The following is a 13,702-nucleotide window of genomic DNA, read 5'->3' on the forward strand; positions in this document are numbered from 1 at the left end:
TTCTGCGCAGTGCCAAAAAAGTCACTGTTCACCCACCCCCTCCTCATATTTCCCTTAATTTAAAATAACCCCCCATTATTTATTAAAATTACTTTCCACCCCCTTAACTTTTACTCTTTTTTTCCCGTAGTTTCTTCAAATGTGTCCCTCTGATTTTACGCCGAATGGCAGCTGAAACCGCTCTTTGTTCCCATTATATTACACCACATGCTCTTCTTTCCTCTCTTCTTCTTTTGCTCCTCTTCATTTTACTTCACATTTACTCTCTTCTTCTTTAATTACAAGCTCTTAGCTCCACTTTCAGAATCTTGTTCTAGTTTTAAGTTTTGCATGCTTTTCTCTTCTTTTTAGTCTTTTTTTCAAGAACCCTTTTGTCCTTCTAGTCAAAAGAACAAGAACCAAAAAAAGATCCTACTTACATATATAGAGATAAATCCAAAAAACTTTTTTTTCCTTATAGCTTGATCTCTAATGAGTTCTTCTTTATCTTCATCTAATGGTTAATGATAAGTTTGAGGTAATAACCATATAGTTCTTCTTTTGTCTAAGTCGGTTTTTTTTTTTTTTTTTTTTTATAGTTTTCTTGGTTTTTAAGTTTTTTTTTCCTTTTCATCCAATGGCTCCAGACAACAACAACTGGTTATCATTTTCTTTATCTTCTATGGAAATGTTAAGCTCTTCAGCTTCTCAGTCTAATTCTATGCTTCAATCCAACATGAAACTTGCACCAACTTTTGATGGCTCCTCTTCTGCTGATTCTCACCATTACTATTTTGCTGATAACTTCTTTCCCCATGGTAAGTTTGCATTTTTATCACTTCTTTTTTTATATTTTTTCCATAATAAGCAGTAAATTCGAGGGTTTATCGAAAACAGTCTCCCTCACTCAAGGTTGAGGGAGGGGAAGGTTGGGGTAAGGGCTGTCTAGGGTCTTCGAGTTTAGTTTGGGCAAAGTCTACATACAGACTAGCCTCCCAAAATGAGATTATACTGATTTGTTATTAATCGAAACAAAATCGAGCTCAGCACCATGATATGATGAGCTAAAATGATGATTCCAGATTAATCGAGCCAGTAAATTTCACATAATACTTGAAGCAAAAAATAAGAAAAACCTTGTACTATAAATGTGAAAAGCGAGTATAGATTTTGAATGAAGTTCTCCACTAAACATCCATTTTGTTGTTGAGCAAAATAAAAGTTAAAAGATAAGGACAAATAAAATGCAACCGTGTGTATGTTGTGGTAGCTGTTTCTGTTACTACTGCTAAAACATTTTTCATTCAACTTTTATTTAACAGAGATTTTTATTTTTTCAAAAACTTATTTCTAGCTCAGCAATGATATATATCTCCATAGGTACAAAGTTTTGGATTTTCTTTAGCAACAAAACAAACTTTTAACTTGGCCACTAAGTTTTGCTATTTTTTTTTTGTTTGTCACCATTTTTTAGCAGGTTGGTCTAATCCAAAATCTCAAGTGATGTATACAGAAGGTGAAAAAGAAGTTTTAGGGCTGAATATCAATGGAAATGACTCATCAATTTTTCAAAACTTTTTGGATACACAAATCCATCAACAAACACCACCAAAACTTGAAGATTTCTTAGGTGGTGATTCATCATCTTTGACTCAAGATTCATCATCATTGACTCATCAAATCTACGAACAGCAACAAAATAATGGGTCAGCTGTTTATCATCAAGATTTCAAAAATTTAGCTCATGGGTTTCATTATCAAGCTACTGCTGCTGCTGCTTTTTCGAATAACTCGGGTTCTGAAGTTGATAACTCGGTTGGTACTGAGTTTGTTAGTGAGTCATGCAACGAGTTGGCTTATTCACAATGTCCTCCAGCTCTTTCTACTGGTGCTTTGTCTTTGGCTGTTAATACCACTAATACTACTCAGTGCTTGGAAAAAGAAAAAGCCATTGTTGCTGTTGTTGATTCAGAGAGTTGTAAGAAAATTACTGATACTTTTGGTCAAAGAACTTCCATTTACAGAGGTGTAACAAGGTAAAAATTAATTTTTTTTAGTTAAACAAGTTTTTTGCATATGGGTGTTTGAAAAAATAAGTGGGGTTTAATTTTCTTGAAATTATTTACAGAAGTGTAATAAAGGTAAAAATATTATTTTTTTCCGGTACAAATCAGTTTTTAGCAAAAGGGTGTGTGAGATATTAGTAGATTAGAGGAAAAAATTAAGTGGGGTTTAATTTTCTTGAATTTTTTTACGAAGGTGTAACTAGGTAAAAATATTATTTTTTTCAGTACAAATCAGTTTTTAGCAGAAGTGTGTGAGATTTTAGTAGATTAGATGAAAAAAATAAGTGGGGTTTAATTTTCTTGAATTTTTTTTGCAGACATAGATGGACAGGAAGATATGAAGCGCATCTTTGGGATAACAGCTGTAGAAGAGAAGGCCAAGCTAGAAAAGGGCGTCAAGGTACAAATATTTTTACTATTTGTTTTTTTTTTTAATTTTTTTTACTAATAATTAAGGTAATAAAGTAAATGTTATAATAATAAGACTGTAGAGTATGAAAAGAAAGTTGCATGCAATTAATGGGATTCAGATAATTTTCATCAGAAGGGGTATTTTCTTGCTTTCAAATCAAATAAGCTTTTAGGATGATTGATTGAGTGATGTAATACACAAATGTTACAGTTTTCTGTACTTTTTGTGTTAGTATTGTGTCCTCACTGTAACAATTTTTTCTGCTGCTCTGTATAATGTTAGTACTGGTGCTGCTTCTGCTGCCAGCATTGTTGTGGTTGTAGGGAGTATTTTTCTTCTTTGCTTTCATTATTCTTTCAATTGATTTGATCAGATAGGCCGTCATTTTGTTCTTGTTTTTGGTGTTTTGTCTTTGTTGTATTCTGTAAAATGTTCTGATATTCATTTCATGCTTTGATGTTTATTGTACACCACTATGACTTAAGGTACTATCTTTTACCAGTGTATTAATTAATGTGGAAAGAATTGGAAAAAGTTTAATATAGAGCTTAAGGTACTATCTTTTACCAGTGTATTAATTAAAAATCTATGGTGCTAGTCTGCACCTCTATTCTGCTTTGTTATCCATAGATTTTTGCCTGGTTTGCAGCATTTAAAATGACCAGACCTTCTCCTCTTTTCCCTTTCCATCCTGAAGAGTACACATACCTCAGCTAGTCTATACCCTAGCTAGTTTCTGGCACTCTGAAATTTTCACAGATTTGCTTTTAACTTTTGCTTTTTTTCCCCTTTCATTTCATGGGCCAATCCCTCTCATTTAGTTTGACCAAAAGGGTGTCCATTTCATTCCCCACTTGAAAATTTAAATGAACTCCCCACCAAATTCTTTATACACAATTCTTTAATATAGTATATACATTAGCCAACTTTTGACCTTAGCAAGTGAAAATAATAGATTTGACAGCTCAAAGAATTGTTTATCTTAATAGAACTTCAACATAAATCTGTCTTTTTAATAAGTCCATGAATATTAAAAGCATACTGAGAACAAAAACATGTTTAACTTTTTCCTAGTCTTCACATTATTGTAATGAAATCTTAATAACTTTTAATAAGTCCATGAATATTAAAAGCATACTGAGAACAAAAACATGTTTAACTTTTTCCTAGTCTGGGCAAGACATAAGTCACTATCTTGCCACCCTACAAAAAGGATGTGACAAATGTGTCAAAGCTTAAGCATGCCATTTGCTTTTCTGTTTTGTTTATCTTTCTTTTTCCCTTTATATTCTTTTATGCTAGAATCTTGACTTCTTGTTATCTCATTTCTCATGTTTAACTCATTTTTTTTCATGAAATCGCGGGGATCACTTTCTTGTATGAAATGGCGGTATTCGATTTACAGTGTACTTAGGTAAGTTTAAAAATTCTTACCAATCTTATAAATCCCTATACATATTTTTCAACATTGAGTATAGTTTGAGATTTTTATATTGGGAATTTTTGCAATGAATATAGGTGGATATGATAAGGAAGAAAAAGCAGCAAGAGCATATGATTTGGCAGCTCTAAAGTATTGGGGTCCCACAGCTACCACCAACTTCCCTGTAATATATACTTTTGTCAATTTTGCCTGTTATTATGGGCATATCAATTATTGCATGGAAAGCTACGTAACAATGAAAACAACTTGAATTTAAACTTAGATATACTTTCTTTTCAGGTTTCCAATTATACCCAAGAACTGGAGGAAATGAAACACATGAGCAAGCAAGAATTCATTGCCTCTCTTAGAAGGTTTGCCTACTCGATTTCCATTTCTATGGTAATAATAATGGCTGACCTTTTTCTATCTATTGTATTCATGGAAATTTCGTTCGAAAATATCAGGAAAAGTAGTGGTTTCTCGAGAGGAGCTTCGATATACCGAGGTGTGACAAGGTACGAGTTTTATTGCAAGCAATTATCTTCCTCAGTTGTTATCATAAACCAAACTCATTACTTGTTGAAGTATAACTATTTTCACTTGTTCGGTCAATAAGCCATGAAAGCAATCAGACTAAAACTTGTGTTGGGACATATAATATAATTAAGCAATTAAAAGTGTGGTCTCTTTTACCCTTCACATTTTTAAATGAGATAGTCGCACAATTCAACAATGTGGAACGTTGTCCTAATGGAGTGAGATTGGTAATTCTTTAATTCCTAGTTTCATTGGTGGTCATGAGTCGTGACTAACTTCTGATAAACCATTGCAGGCATCATCAACAAGGCCGTTGGCAGGCAAGAATTGGCCGTGTTGCAGGGAACAAGGATCTCTACCTAGGGACATTTGGTAACCATTATTTTTAGATTCAAATTGGACTAAGAAATGAATGAATTAAGCATGTTTTAATAATCCAAATTCGTATTAAATTGTCAACAGCTACTGAGGAGGAAGCAGCCGAAGCATATGACATAGCAGCAATAAAGTTCAGGGGAGTGAATGCAGTGACCAATTTCGAGATGAACCGATATGATGTCGAGGCTATCATGAAAAGTTCCCTCCCTGTTGGTGGTACAGCAAAGCGTTTGAAGCTCTCTCTTGAAGCGGAGCAAAAATCATTGTCGAGCAATAACCAGCAGCAGACGACTCAAAGCAGCAGCAGCAACAACAGCAGTAGTAACATCAATTTCGGGGCAATGCCACCGATGTCTGCAATCCCATGTGGAGTTCCATTTGACGCGACTGCTCCTTTCTATCATCACAACTTCTTCCACCACCTTCAGTCTGGAAATGCAGGTGCGTCCGATACTTCCGGTGCTGTGACTACAATGGCATCTGCAATGCCATTACTGCCCTCAGGCGCCGAGTTCTTCATATGGCCTCACCAGTCCTATTGACCTAAACAAAGATAGCTATAGTTAGCTAGTTTGACTTAGCTAATCCGACTCTGCTAATATTAACCTCGTCGTTATGGTTAATCGTTTAGTATTTTCATGCTGACCCTTTATCTTCTGACCCGCGCGAAAGAATTAGCTTAGTGTTTAACCGGTATGAGCCAGGTTCAAATGTTGTAAAGTACCTTCACTTTTTCAATGGCTTATTAAGTAGTAGGTGCATGTTTACAGGTACTGAGGGAGCACTCAGTGGAAAAATTTTGGTTTTTTTTTTCTTCTAGTTTCCTCATCTTTTTGAGTTGCTCCCTAGTACCATATGAACTTGGTGAACATTTTGCTGGTGGAATTGACATAGAAAAAAAAAGAAAATGATATAAAGTTCTTTATATTTTGCCGTTAGTGTCTATGTTTTTGGTACATCTGAGCTTCTATAGCTTACCATGCTTTAATTTTTATTCATTTTCTTCGCCTTTCTAATCAAGATTAATTGCTTGTATGGTCATTATGATGAGTTTATGGTAGGCTGTGTGAATTATTGAATTGCAATGGAAGTAAAGAATCCTAAAAAAGAAATCCATCTATTTATTTTAAGCTACTTTTCCACTAAGGAGAAAAGGACAACCTGATGCATTAAACTCCCGCTATGCGCAGAGTTCGGGGAAGAGCCGGACCACAAGGGTGTTGTACTTAGTTTTATCCTGCATTTGTCCCCGGGCCACAAGGGTCTGGTTTACGTAATTTTATCATGTATTTCTCCAATACAACGTTTTGAGAAATCTTCAAAAAAACATTTCTGTGATCATGAGTTGTTTGAGGTGTCGAAAGTTCCAATGTGATTCAAGATTATGTAGTAAAGATAATATCTTAGCCGTTTAGGTAAAAGTTATGAACTTTTTTTTTGTGTCTAAAGTCCAATTAAAGGATTTTGTCGAAATATTTTTTTCAATAATTAAAATACCTTTTGAACTGTTAGATGAGAAGGGTAAAAAGACAGTAGTGATGTGGTATCACCAAGAGTCAAGAATCCTGATAGAGAATGAGTTAAGTGTGGCCTGAGTTCGAGTCGTTAAAGCAGTTATTAATACTTACGCTAGGTTGGATGTACATTACACTTTTTGGGTGCGGATTTTTTTTGAATGCGAGATGCCTTATGTATCGGGCTGCCATTTTAGAACAATTTCCGTTTAATAAGCTTTACATGCGCTAAAACGAAGTAGCCCCAAACGTGTAATGGGCGTTGAGTGCGGAAGATACAGGAAAGTAGTGAAATGGTAACAACAACAAGCTCAGTATAGTCTCACAAGTGGGATCTGTGGAGGGTAGTATATACGCAAACGTTACCCATACCTTTAAAAAGACAGAGTAGCTATTTTCGATAGACCCAAAGCAGTGAAAGAAGAAAAGATAGGCAGCAAGTTGACATCTTATTGAGATTGCATTTGAATTTCTCAGCATGGAAATGATGGATGTTATCATGTTATCAACTCCAACAGGCTAAAAAGTCATAACAGAATCAGATTAAGATTGAAAAATGGCCGTTTGGAAGATATACTAGTTAAATCATAAGGTTTGACATTTTGTCAGTTTGAAACCATACCTTGGCCCATTTCTCCTATGGTTCTGCAAATAATGAAATTATGAAACTAACACCTTATCATATTTGAAAATTGTGCACATAAAGATAGGGATAAATGATACTGCATAGCCGCTCTCAAAATAATAATCGAAAAATATATATTTATTGTATATATACACATTATGTATATTATACACAAACAAACAACAACAACAACAACAATCAGCCACTAAAATCTCACAAGTGGAGTCTCGGGAGGGTAGAATGTATGCAGGCCTTACCCCTATCCCGGAGGGATAGAGAAGCTGTTTCTGAGAGACTCTCAGCTCAAGAAGACAAATCCCACAAGTGGGGTTTCTGTGTATAAATTTTTTTAGCTAGCAAATGTAAATAGTTTCTGGCGCAGACTAAAAGTGAAAAAAAAGTCGAACCTATTGGTCAAAAAAACTTTTGCTCAAGTCGTCGGACCAACATTTTGTTTGGATTCAAAGTTATATATAATGTATTTTTTCGAAAACCAATTTGAAGTGTTTTCTTTAGTTGTAACATGTGGTGCTATGCTTGCTAGATTACAATAAGCACCCCACAAAGTAAGAAGAATTAAATAAAAATTAGGACAAAATGCCTTCATGTATATTGATTTCTTCGTTATTAATTACTCTCTATGTCCTAATTTATGTGATCGTCTTTGACTAAGCACGAAGTTTGAAAAAAAAAACTTTTGAAACTCATGGTTTACAATAAATCATAGATATTTGAGTGGTTATAATTATTTCATTAAAGTTACAACATATTAAAAAAAATGAACTGAATAAAAACGAAAAAGTGTCACGTAAATTGGGACGAAGATTATATTGTATAACAAATCCCATTATATCATTATCGCATAAATAATCGCTACATTAACTCCGGCGTGCATATATGGAATGTGCCAATCTAATCGCTTTATCAACTCAAACCTCACTATGTAAGATTACAATGAGTATATTCTTGTTGTTTCTAAACTTCAATAACCAGAGAAGTTCAGGACTAGAAATTTTGAAACATCAAGGTCTCATCAATTAAATTATAACGCTCAAGTCCATTATCCCAACCCAAGGTTTTGTTATTGTCTTCAAATATTATAAACTAGTCACTCGCACCTCAATGAGTATAATTTTTTTAAAATCACATAAATATTTTATTGATAGTCGTGTTTGAGTTATAAAATTAAAAAAACTAACAAACCGTAAGTTAAATGTCGAATGTTGATCCTATTTACTTAAATGAACATTACTTTAACTCTTAATGCTATATTATAATCGATTTTCCTCTATTTTATTATTTCTTTCAACGCTGATTCTCTCCGCAAATTTATGTGAACTATTGTGTTCATTTGAAAGATGATTCTCTTATATAATAATTTTAGAATTGTTTGACTCAAAAGATATCGAAATCTTTTTGAACAAATCAATCAAAGAAGATGAAAGGGTAAATCCTATTTAAAGATAATTAACTCTAGATTCGAGATGGATAATATAAATAGAAAAACATAGCCAAGTATGAGTACATATTTAATAGCATAAAGAAAGATGCATTAAGTAACGTTAAGTGGCAATAAAATGTAAATAAAAAAAAAGATTCACACAATCTTGAGTGAGACAGATCTTCTTTCATTTGATAAAGACGAATGATAGAGAAATACAAGAACCTTAGAACCCTTTTTGGATCCGAAGAAGGTATGAGATAACAGATCTTCCAGAGAGGTGTGTTTACATATTTTCTGGAGAGAGAGAGGGGAGAGGGAGAGGGAGAAGGAGAGGGAGAGGGAGAGAACCCCCCCTTTTTTAGAAGTTCTCATTTCCTATTTATAAGGGGTATCCATAGAAATCCTAAAAAAGTACAATTATTCCCTTTGAGGATTCCAAAGCAAACTAGCTATTTCATCGTTGTCCGACCTCGATCTTATTGATGACTGTCTGACCTCGGCTATTGATGATTGTCTGACCTCGGCTATTGATGATTGTCCGACCTCGGCCTTATGTCTCCGCGTGCTGAATTTCTCTGATCTAATTTTGACTCATACAGTTAGTCCCTCAGCTTATTGAGGTCGTCTCTTGGTCGAGCTCGGTGAGTGGACCTCATTAATCGTAGTTCGAGAAATTCGGATGGGGAGGTCGACTAGTGTGGATCGCGGTTGGGGATGCTGATCTTTAGGTCAAAGTGGTATCCCTGCGGGCTGAACTTTAGCAGAGTTCGATCACGGCCAATGACTCGAGTTATGAGTCGATTGAGTAGACGGTAGAGTTGGGGAAGGATGTCGAGGCCGGGATGGCGTCATCGGAGGAGGTCATTCGCGTCCTCGAATTTGGACGGGCGAGTAGGCCGAATGTGAATTCGGATGAGGTCGCCGAATGTAAATTCGGGCGAAGTCGCAGAATGTGAATTCAGGCGAGGTCGTGTTGATTCGAACGAGGCCGAATGTTGATTCGTATGAGGCCGAATGTTGATTCGGACGAGGCCGAAGGTCGATTCGGTCGAGGCCGAAGGTCGATTCGGTCGAGGCCGAAGGTCGATTCGGACGAGGCCGAATGTTGGTTTGGACGAGGTCGAATTCTTCTTTTTGGCGATGGCCCTTGGCCGTAGGGGGTTGACCTCTTCTTTTTGGCGATGGCTCTTGGCCGTAGGGGGTCGACCTCCACTTTTTTGGCGATGGTTCTTGGCCGTAGGGGTCGACCTCCTCTTTTTTGAAGATGGCCCTTGGTTGTAGGGGTCGACCTCTTCTTTTTTGGTGATGGCTCTTGGCCTTACGGGGTCGACCTCCTATTTTTTGGAGATGGCTCTTGGCCGTAGGGGTCCACCTCTTCTTTTTTGGCGATGGCTCTTGGCCGTAGGGGTCCACCACATCTTTTTTGGCGATGGCTCTTGGCCGTACGGGGTCCACCACATCTTTTTTGGCGATGGCCCTTGGTCGTACAGGGTCAACCTACTCTTTTTTGGCGATGGCACTTAGCCTTAGGGGTCGACCTCCTCTTTTTTGGCGATGGCCCTTAGCCGTAGGGGTGTTATTTCGAGCTGGTCGAAATGTTAACCCGTCATGGTTCGAACGAGGTTGGATGTTGATTCGGACGAGGCCGAAGGTTGATTCGGTCGAGGCTGTAGGTTGATTCGGATGTGGCTGAAGGTTGATTCGGGCGAGGTTGAATTCTTCTTTTTGGCGATGGCCCTTGGCCGTAGGGTCGACCTCTTCTTTTTTGGCAATGGCTCTTGGTCGTACGGGGTCGACCTCCTCTTTTTTGGCGATGGCCCTTGGACATAGGGGTCAACCTCTTCTATTTTGGCGATGGCTCTTGGCCGTACGGGGTCAACCTCTTCCTTTTTGGCGATGGCCCTTGGCCGTAGGGGTCGACCTCTTCTTTTTTGGCAATGGCTGTTGATCGTATAGGGTCGACCTCCTCTTTTTAGGCAATCGTCCTTGGCCGTACGGGGTGGACCTCCTCTTTTTTTGGCGATGGCCCTTGGCCTTAGGGGCCGACCTCCTCTTTTTTAGCGATGGCCCTTAGGCGTAGGGGTGTTATTTCGAGCTGGTTGAAATGTTAACCCGTCGTGGTTCAAACGAGGTCGAATGTTGATTCGGACGTGGCCGAAGGTTGATTCGGACGGGGCCGAATTCTTCTTTTTGGCGATGGCCCTTGGCCATAGGGGTTGACCTCTTCTTTTTTGGCAATGGCTCTTGGCCGTACGGGGTTGACCTCCTCTTTTTTTGGTGATGTATCTTGGCTGTACGGGGTCGACCTCCTCTTTTTTGGTGATGGCTCTTGGCCGTAGGGGTCGATTTATTCTTTTTTGGCAATGACTCTTGGCCGTACGGGGTCGACCTCCTCTTTTATGGCGATGGCCCTTGGCCGCAGGGGGTCGACCTCCTCTTTTTTGGCTATGGCCCTTGGCCGTAGGGGTCGACCTCTTCTTTTTTGGCGATGACCCTTGGCCGTAGGGTCGACCTCTTCTTTTTTGGCGATGGCTCTTGGCCGTACGGTGTCGACCTCCTCTTTTTTGGCGATGGCCCTTGGCCGTACAAGGTTGACCTCCTCTTTTTTGGCGATGACCCTTGGACATAGGGGTTGTGTCACGACCCAAAACCACGTGACTGACACACTACCCGACCCGAGCGAACCAAACCATATGATGCACCCAAATTATATGCATGAAAAAAAATTTAACTGCGGAAGCTCCTTGAAAATGTTATACATTTTCAAGTTAAATGATAAAATATTTTTCCATTTCAAAATCACACATGACGCCCTTTCATATTAATAACAATGAGACTAAGTAATATATTCTTTCATGAATTTCGTGTACAATCCTGTTACTACAACCTTTCATAACTATATATGGAGCCTCTATACCAAATAATAGAACCAACGGTTGGAGTAATTCCAACAAAATAAAATAAGGAAGAACATGATAGCTACCGCAAAATAAAAGTGGTGCTTCATAATACATCGGAAAGAGAGTCATCCTGGCCTGACCCATGCCACGTATCATACATCATCCTGAAACATGTAAAGTAAGCAGGGCCCTAGAGGGGGTCCCTTAGGGCTGAGTACACCACAACGGTACTCAATAAGTGTCATAGACTCTCTCTACTTAAGTTCTTGGGACAAACTTTATAAAAAAATAATGCATCAATATTTGATATAAAATGATAAGAAATTTTATCAACTCATGACCCTTGTTATTTTAAATAACAGCCAAGTGAATATAACTCACAAGATAAACTTTTAAATCATTTACATCAATCCAAGATTTTGGATAAATCGTACAAAATCATTTCATATACTTTAAGTCATCGAAATCGCTTTCGGCTCCTTAGGCCTAATCAAAAGAAAATCATCCTTACCTTTCACTGGGAGTACCATACCATCACCAACATGAGAAGGTCAACTAGGTTATGTACCTAGCGGCAAGTATCATATACCCTACTTGCTCAGGTCGTCTCATCGTAGTGCCGTACGAATCGACTCAGCCATGCTAATAATAGCACAAAATAGTACTCTCTCGAGGGAGAGTACTCTGCCATAGTCTATACCACAAAGTGGCCATCTACGCCTACACCGGCACGTGTAGTTTCATGACAACGAACACCCTATATCCGAAGTCAATCTCGGTGACCACAAGTAACTCCCAAAACATTAGATACTTCAAAAATAGATTCATAGCATAGTAGCTTCAAAGAATCTATTTTTATCAAATCATAGCATTTATATAAAATCTAAATCATTTGAACAAAAATTAAATAAACAACCTTTTACATGCTAAAGACTTTAGCAATTTAATATCAATCTTTAAAAGATACCACAAGGGTTGTTCTGCACATCAATTTCCAAAAGAAGTACTTTCCATGAAAACTTTTCTTTAGCACTCAAACATGTATACTCTTGTCAATACATAAGTTTTGATAAAAAGTTATAACATTTATCATGAGTGTCATTTAGCCAACAAGATTTAAAATAAAATTTTACAAAACGGGCATGACACTATATATGCAACATAATATTTTAGTACATGGAGACATCCGTACTTGTTTGTCCCCACAAGTACGAAAGCACATTTGCAAACAACTTAAGTATTAACTTGAAACATGCTTTTAGAGAAAGTCCCTCAAGAAGAGTAAGTTTTAATCAACTTACCTCGCTTTCGCTTTATTAACATTCACAAGCTTTCAATCCTCTTCCTTCATTCCAATATTGATTAAGAAGCTCAACATCACCAACAAGTCGATATCTACAATTAGATATCCTAATTACATTAAAATATGGCCTGAGATATTAACCAATATCCATATATGGCTCATAAATTGGCTACAAGCCTCCAACAACTCAAATCGCCAAATACATTTAGAAGCTATACCATTCAACTTCATCCTTATATTTTAATATCCATTCGAAGTCATTAATGATACTGCATCAATTGTCCAATGCCACCAAGTTACTATTCATCATCTTCCATAATCAAAACTTGCACAATATACAATTCGGATGATTACTTAGTTGATCACTTCTATCTTTTGCTAACAATAATTCCATAAGTTCATTGTATTCAATCAATTTCATCACCAAAATTCACCATTCATCTTCTCTATTATTTTCTCAAAAATACTATTCATGCCATGAACTACAGTTTTATAATCCAATCTTTCAACTAATAAAACTTGTAACAAATACTTCAAATACTTCTAACTACTCATAATAAACGAGTTTGAAGCATTGAAATTACCTTTAGTAGATCAATCTTAAAAAATCACAACTTTGGTGATTTTTGTGTTCTTGAGGATTTGATGATGAAATCAAGAATTTGGATGTTAGAATGTATGTTAGAACTCATGTATATTGAGTAGGAATCAACCCAAAACATCATTAACAACTTACCTTAGTTGATTGGACTTGATTTGAGCTAAAAATTGCCCCTTCACCTCAAGAACCCTAACCCCCAAATACTCATAATACTCTCCTACCCCGACCTTGTATTTATAGGCCCAAATTTCTGGGTTTCAGACGCGAACTCGGATGCTTCGCATCCGCATCTCACTCCTCTTCGAAGCTCGGATGCTGGCCTGGACGCTATGGCAGCACTTCACTGCCAGCCCCTCTTTTCGGACTCGGCCTCGGATGCTTCGCATCCGCACACTCCTCCGCCAACCTTTGATAATTTGGTCATAACTTCTTGTAGGAAAGTCCAAATGACGAACAGTTTGAAGTTTTAGAAACTATACTCAATTACCTTTCATTTTATAGATTGTACATCAAATAA

General features: G+C 37.3%; 1 protein-coding gene across 1 annotated transcript; it reads left to right on the plus strand.

Annotated features, from left to right (window-relative positions):
- Positions 1 to 559: 559 nt before the first annotated feature.
- LOC104231186 (AP2-like ethylene-responsive transcription factor AIL6) lies at positions 560 to 5,741 on the plus strand. The gene is made up of 9 exons (XM_009784135.2): positions 560 to 797; positions 1,457 to 2,015; positions 2,363 to 2,445; positions 3,863 to 3,871; positions 3,976 to 4,064; positions 4,181 to 4,254; positions 4,348 to 4,398; positions 4,716 to 4,792; positions 4,883 to 5,741. The coding sequence occupies exons 1-9, from the start codon at positions 617 to 619 to the stop codon at positions 5,338 to 5,340; spliced, it is 1,581 nt and encodes a 526-aa protein (XP_009782437.1). The 5' UTR covers positions 560 to 616; the 3' UTR covers positions 5,341 to 5,741.
- Positions 5,742 to 13,702: the final 7,961 nt, after the last annotated feature.

The sequence above is a fragment of the Nicotiana sylvestris genome, chromosome 5 (genome assembly GCF_000393655.2).
Source record: "Nicotiana sylvestris chromosome 5, ASM39365v2, whole genome shotgun sequence".
NCBI lineage: Eukaryota > Viridiplantae > Streptophyta > Magnoliopsida > Solanales > Solanaceae > Nicotiana > Nicotiana sylvestris.